The 21,703-nt window shown below is 38.1% G+C and overlaps 2 protein-coding genes across 3 annotated transcripts in view; one reads left to right on the plus strand and one right to left on the minus strand.

Moving 5' to 3' along the window:
• The window catches only part of NUDCD1 (NudC domain containing 1), a 75,826-nt gene extending 73,297 nt beyond the window's left edge, over window positions 1-2,529 (minus strand). The window contains exon 1 of the mRNA XM_058698848.1: window positions 2,268-2,529. Within this exon, the coding sequence (XP_058554831.1) occupies window positions 2,268-2,385 (118 nt within the window). The 5' untranslated portion in view covers window positions 2,386-2,529. The remainder of the gene's footprint in view (window positions 1-2,267) is intronic.
• Window positions 2,530-2,666: 137 nt separating this feature from the next.
• ENY2 (ENY2 transcription and export complex 2 subunit) lies at window positions 2,667-13,429 on the plus strand. 2 transcript variants are annotated; one of them, XM_058698851.1, is made up of 5 exons: window positions 2,667-2,778; window positions 4,226-4,302; window positions 8,086-8,156; window positions 9,493-9,567; window positions 12,285-13,429. In XM_058698851.1, the coding sequence occupies exons 2-5, from the start codon at window positions 4,235-4,237 to the stop codon at window positions 12,359-12,361; spliced, it is 291 nt and encodes a 96-aa protein (XP_058554834.1). In that variant the 5' UTR covers window positions 2,667-2,778; window positions 4,226-4,234; the 3' UTR covers window positions 12,362-13,429. The 2 variants fall into 2 exon arrangements, with proteins under 2 accessions (XP_058554834.1, XP_058554833.1); XM_058698850.1 differs by having other exon boundaries at window positions 2,700-2,850.
• Window positions 13,430-21,703: the final 8,274 nt, after the last annotated feature.

The raw sequence follows: 21,703 nt of genomic DNA on the forward strand, positions 1-21,703 counted from the left end.
GGGAGGAGCAGAAAGAGAGGGAGACACAGAATCCGAAGCAGGCTCCAGGCCCTGAGCTGTCAGCACAGAGCCCGACGTGGGGCCCAAACTCAGGTACCGTGAGATCATGACCTGAGCTGAAGTTGGACGCTCAACCGACTGAGCCACCCAGATGCCCCCTGAACTTTATTTTTAATTGTAAAAGCCCATGAAAAGAAATACTGACTTAGACACACCAGAGGTGTAAAGTCCACGAAACAAACAGTGCCCTCATCTATCTTTCTAACTCATCTCTCATTCCCCAGATTTTTTTCCTCCAGAAATACAGGACTGCAGCAGTGTCCTACACAAAACCCAATTACTCTTTCCCTTTTTTACTCATGCTTTCTCAGGAATGGAGTGACCTCAATAACAACTTCTTTTCCTCACTCATTCAATTTATTGAGTACCTATAATCTTAAGCGTTAGGGATACAGTAGTGAAGAAAAGAGAAACATTACCTTCATGGAGTCACAGTCTAGTGGAGGAAAAAGATATCAAATAAATATAGCATTAAAAACTATGATAATACTGCTTTACAGAGAATGGAATGAAGGAGAATGAAATGGCAGGAAAGCTAGTCAATAAGCTACTATAGTTAAGGTAAAAAAATAACTGATTTGGACAAGGGTGGAGGCAAGAAGTCAAATCTTGAGCTGACTGTACTTGCTGACAGACTGAACAAGGGGATAAAAGAAATACTTCATGACTCCAATATAAGCAATTATGTAGACTTGCACTAATAGTTCCAATTTTTTATGCCTCTCTGTCTTTACTATGAGTTTGCTATACTGACTTTAAGGTTGATGATATGACTTGCTTTGACCAATGGGACAAGAGCAAACTTTTTCCTGGCAGCAGCTTATAAAAGTGCCTGTGCACTGCTGGTTTTCTCTTGGAGTAAAAAGCCTGCTAAAGAATGAGACCACATGGAGAAAACCTAACTAAGTAGAAGCCATCTGAAATAATCCTATACCAATCTATAGCCAGAGAACCCCCAAACATATGAGGAAGCCCAGCCAAGAGCAGAGCGACAAAGCAGATGCATAACTGAACAAAAATGCAGGAATAAGCCCAAGCCACGACTAGAAGAACCACCTACCTAACTTACAGACCTGTGAGCAACAATAACTGCTTACTCTTTTGAGCACTGAGTTTTGGGTGGCCTTTTCATACATAAATTAAACATGATGGTACCATTTACTGACACAGGGTGGGAGAAGGAAAGGAAGGGAATGAAAAGAAAAACCAAGCTCATTTTATCTTACCTGAGTCAACTCTTACCTATTCTTAAAAACTCAACTTAGATATCAACTTCTCCAGGAAGCTTTCCCAGATCTCGAGGCTGGTTTGGAAAGATACTTAAGTACTAACATTGTGTTCTGTACATAGCCAGATCACTGCCTTATCAGACTGCTCTAAACTTATGTTTATATTTTTCTTCCCAAGTACCCAACTGCACTTTTATGTTACAGACTGTACCTCATTTATCTTGATAATATCAGCAGGTAACATAAAACAAGGTCTTGATAGAGGTTTCTGAATTTTATAAATCAATTAATAAACACTTATCTGATAAAATTTATTAAGTCTAGATCAGTATTTCTCAAAGTGTGATGCACTCAACACGCATCAGAATCAGTAGAGGTGTGTTAAAAATGCAAATCTCTGGGCCCTTTATCTTTAACGAAAATACCATTCATTACCTTCTAAGAACAAGGATGAATATTTTGGTCAGCCTCAAATACACACAAATAGAAGTGTAGGTACTAAATCAACGTTTCCTCAAAATTTCCTAGAGATATTCTCTAAGATAGTGTCCTTAGACTGACAGCACCTATGCAACTGAAAATGCTCTGAATTGCAATGGCGTTTCTTTCTAAGAAATGAATCTCCGCCATCTGGGAGGTCCTACAAAGTGTGGCTTCTCAACGCACACGGTTACCGAGGATGCTAGAGAGCGAAAGCGGGGCCCAGGCCGGGAAGGACAAGCGCCCAGAGGCCAGGCAGCAGTTGCGTGACGGACCCTGGAACTCGGGCCGAGCCAGGCGAAGGAGACTCCCACTGGGTTCCGGGATGGGCTTCCCTCTCCAGAGGCGGCCATCCCCGGTCCACGCTAGCCCGACGGGATATACGGAAGGTCCCGGTCGCCTTGCTTGCCCAAGACAGAAAGGAAGAAAATGAGGAAAGGGTCCGGCTGCCAGCAGCCGAAAGTGGGGAGAGTGCCGGGGGTCGCCGCCGCTTCCCACCTGCGTCAAGCTCCAGCTGGTAACAGGGCAGCGGCTCGAGGGAGAGCTTGTAACCCTCGAAGCGGGGATCCAACAGAGGTCTCTTCACGCGCAGAGAGCAATTAGCAGCCACCTCCATAGCCTTCCTAGGTCGCAGCGTGAGAATTAATAAAGCTCTTGTTGAAAGGTCCGCGCTTCGCTCGTAGCACCGAGGCTCGCAGGCGGCGTGGTTCCCATCCCAGAAAACACTGCGGTGTGGGGCGCCGTCTGGGAAATGTAGTGTCCATGCGAAAGTTGACTCTGTTGCATGCCGGGCTATGTAGTCCTTCGGAGACTTAATGCCCGCGCGACTGCAGGGTATGGACTTTCTTACCCAGAGGGCTGAGCTACCAGGAGGCGGCCCGCGCTGGTTAAATTCTCACATTTATAGGCAGGGTGGCGAGACCCCGCCCCGGAAATGCGTGTTTTAGCTTTCTGTGTGCTTAGGTGCCCGAGCTACTGAGGGTCTAAGTCCGGGCAGCCGAAGAGTGTGGTAGGTAACGGTCGTCAGCGCAAGGGTCATTTCGTCGCTGGGAAGGGACGGCCCTCGCCCGCGGTGATGGTGGTGAGCTATGCCCGTGGTCCTCAGGGCCGGGACCCGGGCCCAGCCCAGGCTCCTTTCGATGTGCTGTCTTTCGTTAGCTTCCCCGACCCGCGCTCGCGGGCCTGTAGGGCTCTCCGACAGGGCGTGCAACCGGAGTTGGCCTGAAGCCAGTCCACGCTTTGTTTTCTGGCTCCTCCCCTCCCGCCTCTCCCGCTGTCTCCGCCCTATTATATTTTCCCAAAGAATGTCTGAACTGGGAGGGATTCCCCTAGCGCCCTTGTTTTACCAGTGAGAAAACTGAGGCCTTTAAGAATTGACTTGTCCAAGGTCACTATCCGTATTTTAGGGGCCAAGGCGAGATCAAGTTCAATATTCTAGGAATGGTACCGACTAGACCTTAGAGTTATTTTGAAAATGTTAGCCTCCAACGACATAAGCAAACATTACTAAGTCCTTTCTCAACCCCTCCTTTTTCCTGTTCCACTCAAAAAAAATTTTTTTTCCCAACTCAAAACTCATTGCCAGCCTGAGTTTTCACATAGGCGAAGATGGGAGACAACAAAAGTAGTCCCGAGTTAGTGACAGATTAAGTGCAGTAATCTGTTTCTGTATTCCAAGTTTTTACATTCTAACCTTCTACCTTTTTTTTTTTTTTAACTGAAAATTGAGAATTTTCTGTGTTGGGAATTAGTTCGAGATTTGTTTTCAGTTTTGATGAAGAACATACACAAACACATACTTGGAGCTACTTTGAGAGTTGTGTTTCTGGGTGCATCCTAGTGAAAAGTAAAGCACTTAGAACCTAATCTGGAAATTTTATTTTTCACCAACAGTACTTGATCTTTTATTGGTATTTAGGTTATATGGCTTCCCAGAAATTTTGAATGCAGTTAAAGTGCAGAAATTATTAGCAGTCAGTTATGATGTGCTGTTAAAGTGTTTGGGGGCTTCTCGGGTCAGAGTACCTGAGTTCAAATCCTGCCTTCACCACTTTCTATCTTTGTGCCTCAGTTTCCTCAGTTGTAAAATACAGATTACGTTAATAATTCATACATAAAAAAATAAGTTTTGGGAATTAAATGAGGTTAAAAAAAAGCCCCAATGTGTTAACCCAGTACTGGGCACATAAGTGTTTCATAAATGTGACAATAATTATTATTATCTAAGGACTCATTAATAAAGGGTATCTGGGGGAAGAAAATTGTGAGTTAATCAGTATGGCTTATTGGGATGCAGTAAACGATATTAAGAGTAATGACATTGTTAACACAATGTTGAAATCTATCACTCCTTCAGTTAATAGAATGTTAAATGTTAAATGGGATGCTTACCTAGAGGATTTAGAAGAAAATACTTTGTGGGTGTTCTGTATCTGAAAATACATGTTGATGTTCAGGTTAGCAAGATGAACAAAGATGCGCAGATGAGAGCAGCGATTAACCAAAAGTTGATAGAAACTGGAGAAAGAGAACGGTAAGCAATGGATTGTGTTAATAAATTACATTTAACATCTTTAAGTTACAGTTATTTTAATGTAAGAATCTAATATCAAGGAGCAAACTGATGTCAATGGAAGGAATTACAGAAAATTGAGATTATCAAAAGTTTCAATTCCTAACATCCATAAAAAATAGGTCTGTTCAGTATTGCATGACTTAAACGAAAATGTTCTCTAAAAAGATGAACAAGAAATGACTGTCAAAGAATGTATCATCTAACAGAGAAGAAAATATACCCAGATTACTGCAGTTTTTAATAGGGAGATAATATGATAGAACCAGTTTCAGTTACCAAACTATTAATCTCAGAGCAGCTGTGCTGTTCTTACTCTCTGAGACATTCTTCTTCCCTGATCTTTAATTCTAGCTCATCTTTCAGGTCTTAATTTAAATATCATCTCTTACAGGAATCCCTTAAGTCCAAGATGCCTTGTTCTATCCTAGCATTTAATCACATTGTATTATAACCACCTGCTTTGCTTATTTGTGTCCTCCAGTATACTCTCAGTTCCTTGACAGTAGAACTACCATTGTATCCCCAGCATTATGCCTAGCACATAACTGACCAGGTAAATATTTGAAGAATGAACAGGTGTAGAAGTACTAAGCAGAGGCTCAGGAATCAAGAAAGGCTTCCAGAAGTAGGGTGAAAAATTGCATAAGAGAAATATATTTAAGGAAGAGGAGAGATCTTTCAACTGTACTTGGGGGTTAAAGTAATCAGAGTAGTAAAAGAGGTATTTCAGTTCTGGGAGAAAGATTAGCAGTTCTTCCAGCCAGTAAAGCAGAGAAGACATTCAAGGAACATGGAACAGAATGTGCAAAGTCAGAGATTTGTTACAACATAATAATGTTCTGAGGAACTGTAAAATTAAAGCTGGCAGGTAAAGTATGAAAGTGATGTTGCTGGAACAGTAGACAGGAGGAGTAGATTTGGTATAAGTCAGAATTCTTTCATTTGTAAATGGTAGAAACTGAACTCAAAAACTTGCTTAATCAGTGGAAATATATAAGCCCATCTAACTAAAAAGTCAAGAGCTTGAAATTACTTCAGGCTCCACTGGGTCCAAGCACTCAAAAATTGTTACCAAGAATATGTTTTTCTTTTTCTTTCTCAGCTCTCTTTTCCTCTGTGTTGGCTTTATTCTTAAGCAGACTACCCACAAGGTGGCAGAGATCAGCAGTTCAGGATTCACATCCCTCTGGCTCAGACTACCTTTCTCCTAGTAGTTCCAGCAAAGTACCTGGCTTGATTACCATCTTACTTAGGTACATAGGCCAGTTATGATCAGCCTTGCCTGGGTCTCATTTCCATTGCTGGAACCCTGCACAGATTTATTACACTGAGAGTGGTGTCAAAGAAAAGGCAGGAAAATGGGTGATGGGTTTGCAAAAACATCTGACTTTATCCTTGGGTGGGGGGAGAAGTTAAAAGATTCTAAGAAAGGGGATGACTACATCACATTTGCTCTTTAGGAATACTATTCTGGCAATGTGAGGATAGCCTTAAAGGGCTAGAGATACATTATAGAAGAATGTGTTAGCAGGTTATATCAGGTTAAAAATGAAAAACAGCAAAAATGGAAACAAGAACTTAAAAATTTTTAAATTAAAATCAGCAGTCCTCAATATGAGAAATGAGGAAGAAGACATCCAGAATGGTGCCTTGGGGAACTGAGACGATAGTATTGGCAGTAATGTGTAAAGGGGATTATTTATTATTATCTGTCTCTTCATTCGTGCAGCTTAAAGTTACTGAGTTTCTAGCATATGCTATGTCCTGTTAAGGTGCTGGTGATACAGTAGTGAACAAAATAAAGTCTGTCCTTTCATGGAGCTTACATTCTAATGGGAGGAGACAGACACTACATCTGTTTTATGTAGATGGTGGTAAGTTCTAGAGGAAAAATAAAGCAGAGAATAATGGGTTGTGTATTTGAGACAAAAAAATAAAGAAGGCTTCACTGGTAAGAAAGCAGTAGGATATGAGTGAATGGGGAGGACTTTCAAGAGCCAAGGATCTAAGACAGGAGCTTGCCTGGTTTTTTGAGGAGCACATAGAATTTCGTCAGCCTGAGTAAATTGAGTGAGAGGAAGAAGAGAGACCTGGGGAGGGGGAAGATCATGGACGGTTATTTAGGCTAGTTAGGTTAGTAAGCCTAACAAAAACTTGGAATTTTAGTCTAAGTAAATTGGGAAGCACTGGGCCATTTTGAGCAGAAGAAGGAGAGCGAAGTATATGAGCAAAGGAGTAGGGGGACAAGTTTAGGGGCATTGGTAGTGGTCCAGTCCAAGAGAAGAAGATGGCTTGGACTAGGGGAGTAATGGCAAAGATGGTAAAGAAAACATCTGGATTGTAGGTGTATATTTAAAACTGGAACCAGTAGGAATTGCTCCTGTGGATTATACGTATAGTGTTAACAGAGTTGAGTGAAAGATGCTCCTAGGTTTTCTAGCCTGAGGAACTTCAGGGTAAGCGTCCAACTTCAACTCAGGTTAAGCCTGAGGAACTTCCGTTAAGCGTCCAACTTCAGCTCAGGTCATGATCTCACGGCTTGGCTCGGCGGTGTGAGCCCTGCTTTGGGCTCTGTGCTGACAGCTCAAGCCTGGAGCCTGCTTCTGAGTGTGTGTCTCTGCCCCTCCACTGCTCAAGTGTGCATGCTCTCGCTCTCTCTCTCAAGTATAAATAAACAAAAAACAAAAAAAAAAAAAAGGAAGACCTAATTAAATACCAAGATGGAACTGTCACATAGGGGATGTCTAGGAATATTGAAAGAGAAATGGTTTAGTTTGGGACATGATGTGTTGAAGCTGAGACATGATTTAGGTTAAAGACTGAAGACTTGTAAGAGTGGGTATGGCAAAAGGATAGGAAATATTTTATTATACCCATGATGCAGTTAGTTGTAATACACACCATTATTTTTTTTAACCTGTAGGGAAAAAGAAAATTCTGCCAATTAAATTATGACAGGCATGGGGCGCCTGGGTGGCTCAGTCGGTTAAGCGTCTGACTTCGGCTCAGGTCATGATCTCGCGGTCCCTGAGTTCAAGCCCTGCGTTGGGCTCTGTGCTGACAGCTCAGAGCCTGGAGCCTGTTTCGGATTCTGTGTCTCCCTTTCTCTCTGACCCTCCCCCGTTCATGCTCTGTCTCTCTCTGTCTCAAAAATAAATAAACATTAAAAAATTTTTAATTATGACAGGCATACCAATTACTGAATTATTAGAATGTGGGGGAAAAACAGGCTTAGAATCAATGAAATACCATACTTAGTATATAATTTGGAAGCTTGTTGGAAAAAAATGAGGGGAAAGTTTTTGAGGTTAGAAATATGGGGAAGCAAGAGAGCTAAAGGAGAAGAGTTTGTAGTCAAAGAATAGATTTTGAAGATTTTGAGGTGCACCTGCTTCGAGTTCAACTAAAACCATCTAGAAATTGTACAAGACTCACAGTATTCCTGTTGGTGGAGAGGAATAGAAAGTGTATGAGAAGGCCAGAGAGTAGAGTTTCTTGAGAAGTACTTCTCCCTCATCCACTTCATTTAACTTTATAATGATGAAAATGAGGTCCAGAGTCTAAATTATTTGCATAAGATCAAAAAATTAGTAATAGAACCAAGATTAGGCCACAATTAAAGTTTTTGTGTTTAGAAGGCAGGGAATTTTTAATTGAACGTTTGAACTGTTGCTTCAAACATCGTATCTAAAATATTGTGCATTGTTGTAGTTTAATATGAAAATATTTCTTTTTCAACAGCCTCAAAGAGTTGCTGAGAGCTAAATTAATTGAATGTGGCTGGAAGGACCAGTTGAAGGCACACTGTAAAGGTAATCAGTTTCATTTACAAGATAAACTAATTCCATTGTTCTTGTTGGTTTGGAGTTCACTAGAAAAATTATAGGCAGTATTTTAAGATCTGTTGAGTGCCGAGCATAATTTGAAACATACAGAAAATTGAATCTTGTAGTAATGATTTCCTCCTTTTGTCTCCTTTTGGTAGATGTATTTCCTGAATCTTTAGAAATTTTCTTTGTATTTTTTGTAACCAAGTGAGGCAAGATTTTCTCTCTCATCAGAGTATGGAATCCAGCCTTTTTCAGTGTCCCTACTCAAAGTGAAACATTAATTATTCCTATGTTTTAACTTTATAACATTGAACACTATCATTGGCAGACTTTATAGGAATTACATCTCTGGCTTTAACAATATTATTTTTTGAAGAATTTACCTACAAAAATCCTAGATAATTACACTAATTTTTTAAAATGTGGGGTGGAAGCTTGTTAAGTTACTGGGTGTTGATGAGGATACCACTAGATAAATTATACATGTCAAGAAGATGAGCCTCCTTTTCTAGCTCAGCTTTGGTATAATGCAATTCTGGATATTTTCAATGAACTCCCATTATATTGCAATTGTTTCTACAATTAATGATAATAGAAACTATTTATATCATTAATCCTAAGAAGGCAATGTGGTGAGTTAGTAAAGGCATAGACTTTGAGGTCATACAGACCTTCACTGGAAGAGAATACAGCTGGACTTCAGCTCATGTTTGGATGAGTATTTAATCTTTAAGCCTCAGTAGGCTCACTTGTGAAGTGGAAAAATGCCTGGCCCATTAGATTGTTGTGAATATTAAATGCTGCAAAACACCCAGCACATAGCGTTCCAATAATGTTAACTCCTTTCCCTCTTCTTCTTTTGGCCTAGCCTAGAGAAGAGAAATGAACAAAAGAGTTGTTCTATAGTTTAATTTAGGGATATGAAATTACAAGTTAGACTCAAATAATAGCTTTTACCTCCCTCCATACGTTCAGGAACTGCTATTATAGTGAAATAAGATCTGTACAGTTCTAAGTTTCCAGCTTTTTACACATTTTAGATTTGACTTTACAGTTCGAATTCATTCTGTTATATTTGTTAAGTTATAAGTGATTTAGCTGAGAGATGAATAGGTTTTTAAGATTTTGATCTGGTGAATACTTAATGTGTTTAAGGTTGAACTAAATCTTCAGTAGAAAAGAAAAAAAGAAGTGTCCTCTTTTTTTTTTAAAGACCAGTCTGCACTCTAAAAACATGATCTTAACCCTTCCTCTATGAAAATCTTTCTTACAGATAATGATTTTAAATGATATGATTTGTTTTTTGCTTTTGCATAAGAGGTAATTAAAGAAAAAGGACTAGAACACGTTACTGTTGATGACTTGGTGGCTGAAATCACACCAAAAGGCAGAGGTAAGGAATACAAATTTTGTGGACGGAAACGTGTGAAGACATGATTTTTTTTCTCTCTTGCTGGTTCAGTTTTTCTTTCTTTTTACAGGGAAAAATACCCTTTCTAAAATTATTTGGGTACTTGAACTTTCCTCAATGGGAAAGATAATTGGTACCTGCCTCTCTAGCATAGTCTTGAGTAATAAATATGATGAGAAGTATAAAATGTTTTTGCACTCTAAAACAGTATAGAAACATAAGTTCATAATGGTTGTTAAGACAGATAGTTTTTAAAATATGGGATTTTGTAGGGTCAAGTATTACCTGAAGCTAGGATTCATAAGTTTTATTAGATATGGCCCGATTTCAGTAATCCAAAGTTTTACTCTAGCCCCACAGTCAATGCTCTGCTGTTGTTTTTCTTTTTAAAAATAAGTAAAGTTCTGGGGCACCTGGGTGACTCAGTGAGTTGAGCATCCAACTCTTAATTTCAGTTCAGGTCATGATCTCACTGTTGTGGGCTCCGTGCTGAGCATGGAGCCTGCTTTGGATTCTCTCTCTCCCTCTCTCTGCCCTCCTCACTTAACGCTGTCTCTCTCAAAAAAAAAAAATAAATAAACATTTAAAAAAGAAAAGTTCTGTCTTATTAACTGTCTAATTAAGAATTGGGCAGCTTCAAAACTTCATATTCAGGGTAACCTGTATTTAAAATTCACACTACAAACATCTTTATTTCCTTTCAGAAGGCAAAGGAAGGAGAGGAAATATATTAACATTGGTGATATGTAATAAATACTGAGTTAGGAGTTACATTGTTACCTCAGATGCAGCTATGTTATTTTCATTTATTTTGAGAAAGGGGTTTTTCTGGTCATTTTAAGTGTAAGCAGATAAATTAGATGATTCATTATCTGTTTTCTCACATAGAAATAGTGAAAAGAATTTAAGTGTGAAAAGTAAATGAGTTTGAAAATTATTGCTAGAGAATACTAATTCTCTGAACTATCTGCTGGGAAAGAGCTACAGAATCCCATCGTCCTTTCCAGCCATCTGTAGGCCTGTTCACAGCTAAAAAAACATGACTTTTTCATCAAGCATGTCTCAGGGAAAAGAAAAACAAAACAAGAAACAGTATGTATTGTTCTCCCCACGAATTTACATTTTAAAATCATTTTCTCCAATTTCTTTTTCTATTTTCTGTCTGTAATTTATGTTTAATCTATTAACATTTAGGAGCTGGTTATACAGGATGGAAATTTCCTTTGCTTCTCTTTCAACACTTGTATCCTGGACATTTCAATCCCGTATAACTCCACTGCTGGAAAATGAACAAATACAGAACAGAGAAGTCAAAATAAATCCTTTCTTTTATGTTCTTAGTCTTCTTTTATAACAGAAATATTTATTTTCTTTTTTTAAGATACAGTAGAATTGACTTTTTCTTAGTGTGCAGTGCTATGAATTTTATACACATGTGTAGATTCACGTAACTACCACCCCCTATCCCTCAAGCTATCCCTTTATGGTCACACCTTATCCCTAACTCCAAGGCAACTAGACTGATCTAGTCTCCATCACCATAATTTTTATTAAAGTATGTTTAATGTACCTACTGATCCCATTTCTAGTGATCTTAATTATGTAGCCTTTATTTCTCAGAGGCTTAAATTAAACAATTTGTCAAGGGGAATAGGTGTCTTATTTAACTTGCATACTTATTTATGGAATTGACTATACAAATGTTGAACTGTACCTGAAGTTTTTAGTTTCCTTTAGATACAAGCAAGTAGCATTAGAAGTTCTGGTTCATTCCTGATTGTCCTTATTTATTAGTAGCCACAAAAGGAAAGCTGATAGTGTAGATTCGTGTATTGATATTTAATAGTAATGAAAATTTCAAAGAGCAGGGCTTTTTTGTTTTTCATTTTTAGTTTGATACTCTGAATAGATAATAGTCACATGGTTCAACATTGAAAAAGTAAAAATACCATAAATGTAACCCCTGTCACAGTTTTTGCATCTTTGCTGAGTCAGAGAGCATGTGCACTTACTTCTACAGTATTGCCAAATTAGCTGCCCAAAAATGCGGTACCAATTTATATTCCCCACCAGCTAATACAAGAGCACCAGTTTTCCCTCAATCTTGCCAGCACAGGATACTACCGACCTTTGGTTTTTAGCCAATATGATTGGTAAAACATGGTATCTGAATGTGGTTTTAATTTACATTTCAACTATGAGGCTAAACCCCTTCTGTGTTCAAGAACTGTGTTCCTCCTTTTCTTTATCTCTTTTGCTTGTTTTTCTTTTAGTCTGATCTTTTTCTTATCAATTTGGAGAAATTATATAGTAGAGAGGTCAGCCCAATTCTGTAAGTGTTTTCCCACTTTTGTCTTTTGCCTTTGTTTATGGTGATTTTGACCAACTTCTTGAATTGTCACTGTTGCATTTAAACCAAATTTATTAACCTGCTGTACCTCTGTATTTAAAAAAAGCCTTTTCCACTCCTAGTTTAAAGAATTTTATGTTTTCTCATCGGTGTGCAGTGTAGTTAGGTATTGGACAGTTCACTCAAATAATGAATTGCAAATATGCTTTTTCAGGTATCTTTACCTATTTCTTTATTGAAGCATGTGGGTTATTCATGAAATTATTAGTTCAGAATAAGATATCAAATATCAAATTGACATATATTAATTGGAATCTTCTTACTCTTATATTTTATTTTTATATTTCAGCCCTGGTACCTGACAGTGTAAAGAAGGAGCTCCTACAAAGAATAAGAACATTCCTTGCTCAGCATGCCAGCCTTTAAGATTGAATTAGATTGTGTCGTTTTGTGGTTTTATTTCTGAAAGTAAAACTTGCCATAAATTAGGAATCAGTTTCCCAAAATAAAATCCTTTTTTGTATGATGGTATACAGTTTTCAGTAATGATGTATACATTGTATTGATTTTTTTCCCTAAATGTGTTATTTTAATAAATATCTCATGAATGAGTTTGAAGTTTCCTTGGATTTGCGAATAAAAGGGACTTTATTAATAATTTGCCAGATTTGTTGAAAAAGTCAGCAATTAATACAGTTTAAATGTTAAGTATGTGCATATATCTGTGCTAACAACCGAAGAGAAGTAAGCAGGCTCTTCTATTGTCTGGATGTGGTGTATTCCTCTTTTGAATCTCTATGATATTTTATAATACATGTCCCATCTTGTACTACAGATGTCTAATTTCTAATTTGTTATAAATGCTGAGGGTTGGGACTGGGTCTTAATCATCTTTATGTGCCTTCCTTATTCCTCAAAGAATTTACCATCCTATTGGAAGAGAGAACATTTGCAAACTGGCTTCATACCACGCTCCTCTCACATACTCTACTCATCTGAACTTTGAGAGCAGAAGCTCTAAATTGCATCCCCACATACTAAGGTCAAGAAAGAACTTGCTGGGAAATAATCTCCACCTGTAGCTTTACTCTGACATCAAGATTGCCAAATCCAATGGACTCTTACCTATTCTTAATGTGACCTCTGCTGGAATGAGAATGTTGACCATCCTGCCACTTGGAACTTTCTTCCCACTCCTCACATTGTGTTTTCCTACACTGGAAGTTCCTTCTGTTTCTTGTGGATACCTTTTGCTGTATGGGACTTTAAATAATGGTGTGTTTTAGTGCTCCCTCCTGGGCCCTCTGCTTGACTAATGATACACTTTCCTGGGCAAATCCCAGGACACTTGGGTTGGACTGTGGCTTCAAATATAAACTTGGTGATAAATGGTAAATTGTATCTCCAAACCAGACTTCAACCCAGCCTCCAGACCCGAATACCCAACTGCTGTGGATCAGCTTTCTTGGATGTTCCATAAACACCTTAACCTGACCACATCTAAGACAGTGACTTCTTTTCCTCCAATAACTGCCCTTACTGTGTTCCTTATCTCTGTGAGTGGTACCTCCCAGATCTACAGATTAAAATACTAATTCAGAAGGTAAGAGGTATGGCACAAGATTTCTCTATTTCAGACAGGTTCTCAGTCAAGGTTTATGCTGCTGAGGGAGGACACTGTGTAGCAAGGTTGTGAATTGTCCACTTCCTGCCCTCTTGACTGCCTTAGGTCAGACTGATAATTGCAGTAGGCTCCAATTTTAGTTGTCCATGCCTCCTCCAATGACTCTTCCACAGGATTACCTAAGTGATCTTACTAAAAGTCAAGCCTCATCATTTTTTTCTGCTTGAAATTTTTCAGCGGCTCTTAGTTTACAGAGTAAAATTCAAGCTTGACCATAGCACGTAGGTCTGACATTTACTTATTTCTAGTCGCTCTAAAGAGTCCCCAAAAGAATAAAATTACTTCATCCCTCAATAATTTTGAAAATCCATCAACTTAGCCATTTTACTTTCATTCCTACCCGACCTTCAAAATTCAGCTTGAGTTGTTGCTAAAACATTCTAACGTTCCTTTGCTTTCAATTCCCCCCCCCTTTTTTTCTATAAGAAGCACCTGTGCATAATTTCTCTTCACCACAGTGGTTCCTGAAATTTACATATATCTCCTGGAGGAAAGGAAACATTTTTTGACTTTGAGTGATACTTGTGGATAGATGGACAAGGAAATGAACATTTATAGGAGCACAAAAAAAGATAATACAATTGGGTATAGTTGAGAAAAGGCTTCATGTTAATTTTTGGTTCACTGTCCCAGAGGTATAATTTTAACTTTCCAATGAACTTGTATTTTAGGTGTAGTCTGAACCAGCTGGACCTAATTATGTAAAGTGACCTCTCTCTCTCCCTCACACACAATCAAAACCTACGCAAGAGAGTTTTTCTTTCATCTCTTACAAAGCAATGATCTAAAGTAATGATAGTTATGTTCATTTTTCTGTTGCCCGTTATCAAAAAGGAAACAAATGGTACATCAAAAGTGTTAAAAACAATTCTTATTTCATAGTACTGTGTATGAAAACAAACCAAAAATTGCTCATGAAGATATTTAGTAGCTCAAAAGGAAAATGAAAACAAAATACTTTGAAATGGAACAACAAAAAGCTGAATTGAAAATAACTTTATAGCAATCAAAAGTACCAAAGAGCATAGTTTTAAAATCGTAGTGCCCAAAACTTCCCACCTCTACCCCACCACCTCTAGGTTTCTTTGACATCTCAGAAATGTCTTGTTTGCATCCAGCATCATTGATACCTTTGAAACTAACTTCTTGACTCACATCATTGGTTTATGTAAACTAGGAATACATCGTTTAAAGATCTTGCACCCTTCCATTCCCAATGTCAGGAATTCGATAGGAGATTACTGTTATGGGGCTGAACTGGGTGAGTGAAATACTAATTAAGATTACTATAAGCTTCTCCTGGATAGGATTAAAGAAGACCAGACTAAATTATTTATGTAATCACTTTGCTTTGGCATTAAGAGTGTATCATTTGGTTGAGCAGAGCCAAGCTCAAGATGATGCTGGAGATTGGTAATTAGATATGGGACTTTTCATAACTTGATAAAAGGCTCCATCTAACTCAAGAGAATTGTGACAGCTGCTCAGTAGCTGATGTTGGAAATGATCCAGTTGTGTGTGTGTGTCTGTGTGTGTGTGTGTGTGTCGTGTGAACCCTTCTTGTAAATGGCTATCTCATGTTACTCAGTGACTTCATAAAACCCTTCATATTATCATTAGAAACCACACAAAAGTCATTGGATGAATCCACCAAGAAAACCAACAGGTGCAGTCAGGCAATTCAAGTTCTAGTTTCATCTCTGACACTGAATTATCAGGTAAGACTGACTCTTCTGCCTCAGTTTTCTCATCTGCATAATAGGTCTGATATTATCCAGCAAGAATTAAAATAATTACAAAGTTGTTAGTACTATGAATAAAATAGTCATAAAAGCAATATGGATTTGAGTTACTCCTAGGAAAAACTCTAGAAATCTGTAATTATTTACCATGTGTTTTCTGGATTTATACAGATATATGAATTACAATGTATGTGGAAAATAGCTGCTTTTATTTTTTCAGGAATTTCTATATACTATTAATTACCATGATAATACCTATAAAAATGAAGATAACAAACATGCCTTTGGTTGTAATAGATTAAATTGCACTCTAATAGTACTTAGGGAGGGTTGAAATTATCTGTAGTCAGTTTTACCCTCATTCTACTATTAACCCCTGTATGACACAGACTGTATACCATTTATCTTTTGATCCTAAGTGCCTAACAGAATAAATTCTTGATAAGTTCTTTTAAAGATATGAATAATAAACGCAACAGAGAATGAAATTTGGCATGTGCCTATTTATTCCAGACTTCAAATTGTGCTGTTCTGTCTGTCAGCCACCAGAGGGCACTTGAAGCCCGTAGTTTGGTTCCATCCGGGGCTCTCCCTAACTCTAGTGTGTTCTCTTGACAGGCCTAATTTCAATTCGGGCCAGCCAGATTTTTCAAGATGAACGTGCTATTGAATTAAAACTTAATGTGAGGACCTCAGAATGTGGTTCTGGTATAAATTAAAATGAAGCTACAGTGAGATGCGCTGCTTTACTGGTATCATTTTCTGAAGTCAATCCAGTGTTTCAGACAGCAAGTTGGATTTAAATAGCATATGCCATGACTGAAATAGTTCTGTTTCAGCTATTTTATCAAAAAAAGAAGGACAGTAAATTCTTAATAAAAAGTGAAAGAAAATCTCCAGTGTCTTATTTCCCTGTCATCGTGGTCCTCTCTCATAGAGTCCTTTTAGAAGGGAATAATACTCATATCTTCCTTTTTCATACTATGTTAGTGTTTAAAAAAGGAAAGTATAAATAGAACATTATATAGTGCCAAAATCCTGTAGACACTCAATGAATGTTGGCTTATGATGATGATGGTAAAGAATGCCAGTTAATGAAGGCAGATAGATTCTGTACTTGGGGTTCAATGTCGCTCATAAAATAACGTTGAGTACAGGAACTGGTGCCAGTACTTAGGGCATTCATAAATGCTCTGGCATAAATGCTCATAAATGTTCTGATCACCAGAACTGAGTGATAATAAATGGCTTTCAGTTACTGCAAACCTTCCGAATCCAAAATTATCTGTTGAGGGCACATCTTTAAGAATTTATCCTTTCTAGGTGGCTATTTATATCCAAATTGGGTTTTGACAAAATAAGAGGCATAATGTCAAGTAATGAAAATAAAGACGTCCATCAAGCCCCAGCCCTTCCGACGTGCAGGCGATTTGGGTAGTGATATATATTGTGTCATTTGAGGAGCGTTCAGTTTGGCTAATACAGCATGTGAGTGGTACTCTGGTTCTCTTCTCGGAAGTATCATTGATGTGCTTGGTGATTTCATTAGTCACTTACAAAGTTCTACATGACTATTGCCTATCATCCACATGATTCCTTTCTGCTAGGGATGCTGAAAATATAAAAAACCAGGAGAATCACAGAGCTCCTCTTAGCAGGTGTAACATAAAGTCAAAGTTATAGGAAAGGACTTTACAAGTCCTTATGTATATAATACATGCTGTACTTCTAGCAATGGGGCTCATGAAACAGTTTTGTGTATGGGATCTATCTCCCAGATTTTGTCTCATGCATAAACATTTTTGGCAGACCTAGGTACTGAAAAACACAGATGTATTCACTGATCAGCTGCTTTTCCTATGTTCCTGACCCAGTTCTTTCACAATATGGAAACTTTGTAGAAACCTCCAGTTAACCAACTATCCCTTTATTATTATCCTCACTCCCTTCATGGTCTCGTTCCCTCCTTTTACCCATTGATGGTAAAAGTTGATGGTTTATCATTAGAACTCCTTTACAATTAACTTTAACTTCTCTCATCCTTTTTCCCCCCAATCACACACAGTCCTGCTTAAATGTAACTACCCTGAGAGCTTACTCCCTCCACGCATCTTATCTCCTGAACTTTGTGTTGAAGAAAATTACACAACATTCTGATAAGTCCTATTCTAAAATAACAACTACAACATTCTGAAGTTGGCCTAGGCTGGTCAAAAATGTTAATGTCATGAAAGAATGAAAGGCTATAAAAATTGAAAAGGGAAAAAACCAGGGTGCCTGGGTGGCTCAGTCAGTTAAGCATCTGGTCATGATCTCACGGTTAGTGGGTTCAAGCCCCACTTTGGGCTCTGCTGACAGCTTGGAGCCTGGAGCCTGCTTCCGATTCTGTGTCTCCCTCTCTCTGTTCTTCCCCCGGTTGAGCTCAGTCTTGGTCTCTCAAAAATAAATAAAATGTAAAAAAAAAAAAGGGGGGGGAGGGAGCGGAGAAGGAAAGAAATGAAGATCAAGAATTGTTTTATGTTTTAAAAAAAGAATAGATATTTGCATTTAAAAATTTTTTTAAACGAAGTTTATTTTTATTCATTTTGAGAGAGAGAGGGAAAGAAAGAGAATCCCAAGCAGGCTCTGCACTGTCAGCACAGAGTCCAATCGATGCAGGGCTCAAACGGTCAAACCATGAGATCATGACCTGAGCTGAAACCAAAGATCGGATGCTTAACCAACTGATCCACCCAGGTGCCCCCTAGAGAGATATTTGTCTTTAAAGCGATGTGACAGTCTTACTAAACAAAATTATAAAGAATATTATTAGGACACTTGGTAATTTTTTTTTTAATTTTTTTAAACATTTTTATTTATTTTTGAGACAGAGAGAGACAGAGCATGAATGGGGGAGGGTCAGAGAGAGAGGGAGACACAGAATCTGAAACAGGCTCCAGGCTCTGAGCGGTCAGCACAGAGCCTGACGCGGGGCTCGAACTCACGGACCGTGAGATCATGACCTGAGCCGAAGTCGGACGCTTAACCGACTGAGCCACCCAGGCGCCCCAGGACACTTGGTAATTTTTAAACATAGGCTATAATATCAGTATTTTAAATTTCCTGAATGTTACATTTGTATTAGGAGGAGGAATGACTTTGTCCCATGTTGTAGTATTTAGGGATGAAGTGTTACATCATAACAAACTTTCAAAGGGTTCAACAACAAAAACAAAAGTATATATACTTAATATGGAGAGAATGATAGACACTGTTAATCTAAGAGAAGGATATACTTATCACAAACAGCCTTGAAATTTTTCAAAATAATATTTTTAAAAGAAATAATGGTCACAATTCTCAAATGAACACTTCTCGCTGCCCCCAAAATTCTACTATACTTCCCTAGCCTACACTTCCCACTCCCCCAAATGCCCGTTTCACACTCCTCTCCCACAGTAACAACACTACTTCCTGCTTTACCAACAAACAGCAGCAATCAGACAAAAACCCAGCATCATCACATCACCAAATCTGTCAGCCTTCCTGAATCTGAATCCACTTTCCCCACTTTCCTCCACTTGTGCTCTGGATCCCAGCACTCTCTCTTTCTTGATAATTTCTTTCCTGAGGTTACTCCTCTCCAAAATTTTCCAACAGAAGTTTTTCCCTCTATTTCATCAACCCTTACAGCAGAAATTTGGCCTGGTAACTTGCATCTTTTACAAAAAAGCATGTCTTGGTCACAAATCTCCCTCAAGGAACAGCCTCATTTCTTTGCTCACATTCAAAGCAAGGAAGACTTCTTAAAGAGATTTTTTTGTTGTTTAATTTTGAGAGAGAGAGAAAAAGAGAATGTGAGAGGGGAAGGGACACAGAGATAATCCCGAGCAGGCTCCGTGCAGGGCTCGAACCCACAAACTGTGAGATCATTACCTGAGCTGAAATTAGGAGCTGAATGCTTAACCAGCTGAACTACCTAGGCACTACTGTAGGAAGGCTTCTTAATTGAGTTGTCTATACCTCCACTTACTTCCCACTCACTCACTCAATTTGGGGTTATGGAAATTGTCATTTCACTGAAGCTATTCATGTCAAGGTCAAGAGAAACATCTACCTTAATAACCTCTTAGCAATAATGGTAACAAATGACCACTCTCCTTGTTAGACACATTCCTCTCTTCTTTCCCATGTTGCAAAACTCTCCTACTTTTTCTCTTAACTCATGGCTGCTGTCTCTCAGTCTTTGCTAACTTCTCAAACCTCAATTATATGGCCTAAGTTCTTCTCTGTCTCAGGGTTCTTGACTGCTTTGTGTTATTTTGGCACTCAAGTGAAGCCTATCAATTCTTTCTCATAATAATATATTAAAATGCACAAAATAAAATTCTTAGAGTTACACAGGAAACTATATTAAAGTATAATTATAAATATCTTTCAAAATAAATGCACAATATTCATCTTTATTAACACAAAAATAATGCCTTATTCAAATATAATTCAAATTATAATTCAAATATAATTCAAAATTAATGCATTTCAAATATAGGTAGGCTTAAAATCACATCTTATTTTTAAAATACCAATTTAAAGGCTATTTATTTCTTAACTTTTATAAGAACATTAAGTTATGAGGTGGTGTTTAACCAAGCATATATATTACATGTGATATTTATATGATATATTGGACATTCCATCAATTTCAAATTTTTGTTTTAATGGTTATAAGTACTGAAAATATTGATTACTTAAGAGACATTTTTTCCTTTTTTTTGCAAATGGAATGAAAGCTTCTTCAGCTCACTTTGCAAAGCCAGGAAATCTTGTCTCAAAGAACACCAGGATTCTTTTTGAGTTACATTTCAACTATAATAAGATTTGGTCCTAAGATCAAAGATCACAGGCTAGGACAATATCTTCAATAGAGTTTATTGAAAAGAAAAGGATTATGGATCTCCGGTTCAGCTTTAGTATTATCAAGATAAAAGTAACTTCTGAAAGAATCAATAGTTTCCCATTGTCCCTAGATTTCTCTTTTTGAAGAAACTGACAGCCATCTGAGGACGAAGCACCTTCTCTAACATTTCAAGGTTTGGAGGGTGTCAGCCTTGCTTCTGGTTGCCTTGCTTCCTGATCAGTTGCTAATCCTAGTCACCTTATGATTTTTTTTTTAAGTAGAAGGCACAATAGTCTTGAAATGAAAGTTTTATCTCATTCATATGGTTAAAAATAACTGCCAGGGGAGCCAACTCATGGATAAATCATTTTTTTTCAAAGTGTTCCAAATGTGGAGTGTTTTGGCTTTTAGAGAAATTAAAGCCAATGGTCTTTAATTCAGATAAGCATTTAAGTCTTGTTCTCTGGGAATGCCAATGAACTATTTGGTAAAGATGTCCTTCTTAGTCTGATCCTCTCTCTTGACCAATTCTTTTTTTTTTACATTTTTTTTAACGTTTTATTTATTTTTGAGACAGGGAGAGACAGAGCATGAACAGGGGAGGGTCAGAGAGAGGGAGACACAGAATCTGAAACAGGCTCCAGGCTCTGAGCTGTCAGTACAGAGCCCGACGCGGGGCTCGATCTCGTGGACCGCGAGATCATGACTTGAGCCGAAGTCAGCCACTTAACCGACTGAGCCACCCAGGTGCCCCATCTCTTGACCAATTCTTAAATGCAGTTAATTATTCAGAGTAATTATCAGAGGATAGTGTTGATAACTTTTACAGTTGTTGGCAAAGGATTTTAGGAATAGTCTTAATTCTTAGTGCATGTCTATGTTAAAAAACAAAAAGTGATGACATCATGAGGTTCTTCCTTTCCCATTAAGGTAAGAATATTGGATATATTACCAAGTATCGCTGCAATCAGGAAGGAAAATAATGCTTTTTTTTTCCAGTTGAAGTTTTGTTTGGAGAAATAATGTTTACAAAAAACAGACCGATAAAACTTTTCACAACTTCAAACCTGTCAACAACCTTGCCCATTTCCAAAAGAGACTCACAGAATAAGAATTCTTCCAGCCACATACTCAAAGGGAACAGGGAGGCTGTCAATTTCTCCATTTCTTGTTTCAAAATGTTAAGATATTTTTATAATTCTACCCTGAATGAGAACATTTGACATGAGAACCTCTCCTAGATTTCTGCCGGTTTGGGAGCTTCTGGGTAAAACCTGAAACTAGCCCCTGTACATGGAGGGCACTTAGAGACAGAAGAAAGAAGCAGGCCACTTCAGACAGAAGTTTTAATAAGCGGGGAACTTACATATGAGGCTTGCCTTGGGCAGCAGAAAAACAAGCTGATTTCTGCACTACCTGCCATAATCTTAAAAGTTCACATAGAGATCTTAACTTGGTTCAGTGAT

Source organism: Neofelis nebulosa, chromosome 14 (assembly GCF_028018385.1).
Source record: "Neofelis nebulosa isolate mNeoNeb1 chromosome 14, mNeoNeb1.pri, whole genome shotgun sequence".
Classification (NCBI taxonomy): Eukaryota; Metazoa; Chordata; class Mammalia; order Carnivora; family Felidae; genus Neofelis; species Neofelis nebulosa.

Bases quoted from the DNA above. Each gene is read 5' to 3' on its own strand.
- ENY2 (XM_058698850.1), top strand. The intron at 4,303-8,085 runs GTAAGCAATGGA...CTTTTTCAACAG, and splicing joins GAAACTGGAGAAAGAGAACG to CCTCAAAGAGTTGCTGAGAG. The intron at 8,157-9,492 runs GTAATCAGTTTC...CTTTTGCATAAG, and splicing joins GTTGAAGGCACACTGTAAAG to AGGTAATTAAAGAAAAAGGA.